General features: G+C 30.6%; 2 protein-coding genes across 2 annotated transcripts in view; one reads left to right on the forward strand and one right to left on the reverse strand.

Annotated features, from left to right (window-relative positions):
- LOC116674034 (gastrula zinc finger protein XlCGF57.1) overlaps positions 1–2,346 on the reverse strand; it is a 138,681-nt gene that overhangs the window by 99,739 nt on the left and 36,596 nt on the right. The gene's annotated exons all lie outside the window — the stretch shown is intronic.
- The window catches only part of LOC116674236 (ornithine decarboxylase), a 32,013-nt gene that overhangs the window by 2,988 nt on the left and 26,679 nt on the right, over positions 1–2,346 (forward strand). The window contains exon 6 of the mRNA XM_032506839.1: positions 712–795. Coding sequence (XP_032362730.1) covers positions 712–795 — 84 coding nt within the window. The remainder of the gene's footprint in view (positions 1–711; positions 796–2,346) is intronic.

The raw sequence follows: 2,346 nt of genomic DNA on the forward strand, positions 1-2,346 counted from the left end.
CTTTTTACTCCACTACATTTGGCTGAAAGGTTTTCAAGCCCTTAGTGTCTAGTGAAAGTCACATATCTCCAAATGAATTACTATACATATGTCACCATGACACATCCCCAGTTCATTACTTACATTACTACAAATATTTTTGTATTACAAGTTTTCTGACACTTAGCTCTAAGCAAAGTCACGCAAACATCTCCTCCCTATCTGCCAGCTGCCTGTCCCCAGAGCATACTGAAAAAAACAGCTGTTTGTCACTTTTCTTAGACGTTTTCAACACTACCTAACACTAACTTATTGACTTTAGTTTTACAGTTATTTTTTAAATTTATGGTCAATGAAACTCATTTATAGGATCTTTGAAAAGCCTCTTGGATCAGCTTCTTGGAACGCTACAAACATATGATGATCTTAAAGAATATGGTGCATTGCTGTGAATTAAACTACCCAACAGGATTTAAAAAAAGTTAAAATGAGCAGAATCCTAACCATTTCCAGCAGGAAAATGCAACATACATATTAATTCACATTAAGAATATTAATCCAGAAACATCTGACTAACGGGGAACATTTTACTCCACAATGAGTACTGTAACCGTGTCAATCCTGCTTATAATACTTTACTCTAGTACGTTTTTTAATGCAGGACTTTTACTTTTAGTGAGGTAGTGTCACAGTGTTTTACTTAAAAACAGTTTTTATTGATCTTTTTTTCAGAATTTGCTCGGATTCCAGATGAGACTCTTGGACATTGGTGGAGGATTCTCTGCGATCGGGGACTTTAAAGAGAAATTTGAAGAGGTAAAATTTAAAAAATTTAAATATTCACGGGTTTTCTCCAATCTAGCAAGAAAGGTGGATTGGATGGTTGGATGGATGGATAGATAGATAGAGAGAGATAGATATAGATCGATAGATATATTTAAATATATTTAGATAGATAGATAGATAAAGATTGATATAGATTACTATAGCGATACAGTAGATAGATATAGAAATAGATAGATATAGAGATAGAGATAGATAGATATATATATAGATAGATAGATAGATAGATAGGATAGAAGAGGAGAGAGAGAGAGAGAAAGCAATAGATATATTAAAATATTTAGATGATAGATAAAGATGATATAGATTAAGATCGAGATACAGTAGATAGATATAGAAATAGATAGATATAGAGATAGAGATATATATAAATAGATGATAGATAGAGAGAGAGAGAGAGAGAGAGAGGGAGAGAGATAATAGATATATTTAAATATATTTAGATATAGATAAAGATATAGATTACTATAAGAGATACAGTAGATAGATAGAAATAGTAGATTAGAGATAGATTATAATATATAGATAGATAGAGAGAGAGAGAGAGAGGAGGGAGAGATCAATAGAATATTTAAATATATTTAGATAGATAGTAAAGATGATATAGATTACTATAGAGATACAGTAGATAGATATAGAAAGAGATAGATATGAGATAGAGAGAGATAGATAGATAGATGATAGATAGATAGTATAGATAGATAGATAGATGATAGTAGATAGTAGATAGAGAAAAAAATAGAGAAATAGATAGATTTAGCCTAGGAAATATTAATTTTAAAATGAACTAGTTACAAAGTTGTTAAGATAAATAGCTCTCATTTTGAGTACTTTGATATATTAACATGTGTTCAACAGAAGGGAACTGTATTTAAATTAGTTTGAGTGCTGTACAGTACAAATTGTAAAAAAACCATTGAAATGCATTCATCCAGTAGGTGCCAGAGTGAAAAATATCCAGCTGTTGCAGTGTGAATGGTCCTTGATTTATTGAGTTTCCATAACCCCCCCCCCCAAACATAAAACATGTAGTTTTTTATAAAACCTAACCTGCAGATATTAATAAACTAGACTCGTCCCTGCTCTGTTTTATCGGCATTTCTTTAACCCTCATGTTGTCCTTTGGTCAAATTTGACCCATTTTCAGTTATTTATTTATTAGTTGGCACAAAACTTGGGACGTCGGATGAATATCTTAACAGTAAAAATATCAAAACAATCAAATATATATCAATAAATCAACCCTTTTGTTGATGCTTTATATCAATGTTTTTAACTTTGTCTTACGTTTCTGTCCGTTTTTCAACACTTGATGCTTTTTTTCAATGTTTGTCATTTTTTGAGGTTTTCAACACTACGTAACACTAACTTATTGACTTTAGTTCAGTTATTTTTGGATTTCATACTCAATAAACTTCTTTTATAGTAAATTATAGCTAATGTTTGAGTTAGAAAAGCAGAAATTAGGAATTATTTAAAATTGAATTTAAGGAAAGTATGTTAATGGATAATCACAGACTGGAA

The sequence above is a fragment of the Etheostoma spectabile genome, chromosome 24 (assembly GCF_008692095.1).
Source record: "Etheostoma spectabile isolate EspeVRDwgs_2016 chromosome 24, UIUC_Espe_1.0, whole genome shotgun sequence".
In the NCBI taxonomy this organism is placed as follows: domain Eukaryota; kingdom Metazoa; phylum Chordata; class Actinopteri; order Perciformes; family Percidae; genus Etheostoma; species Etheostoma spectabile.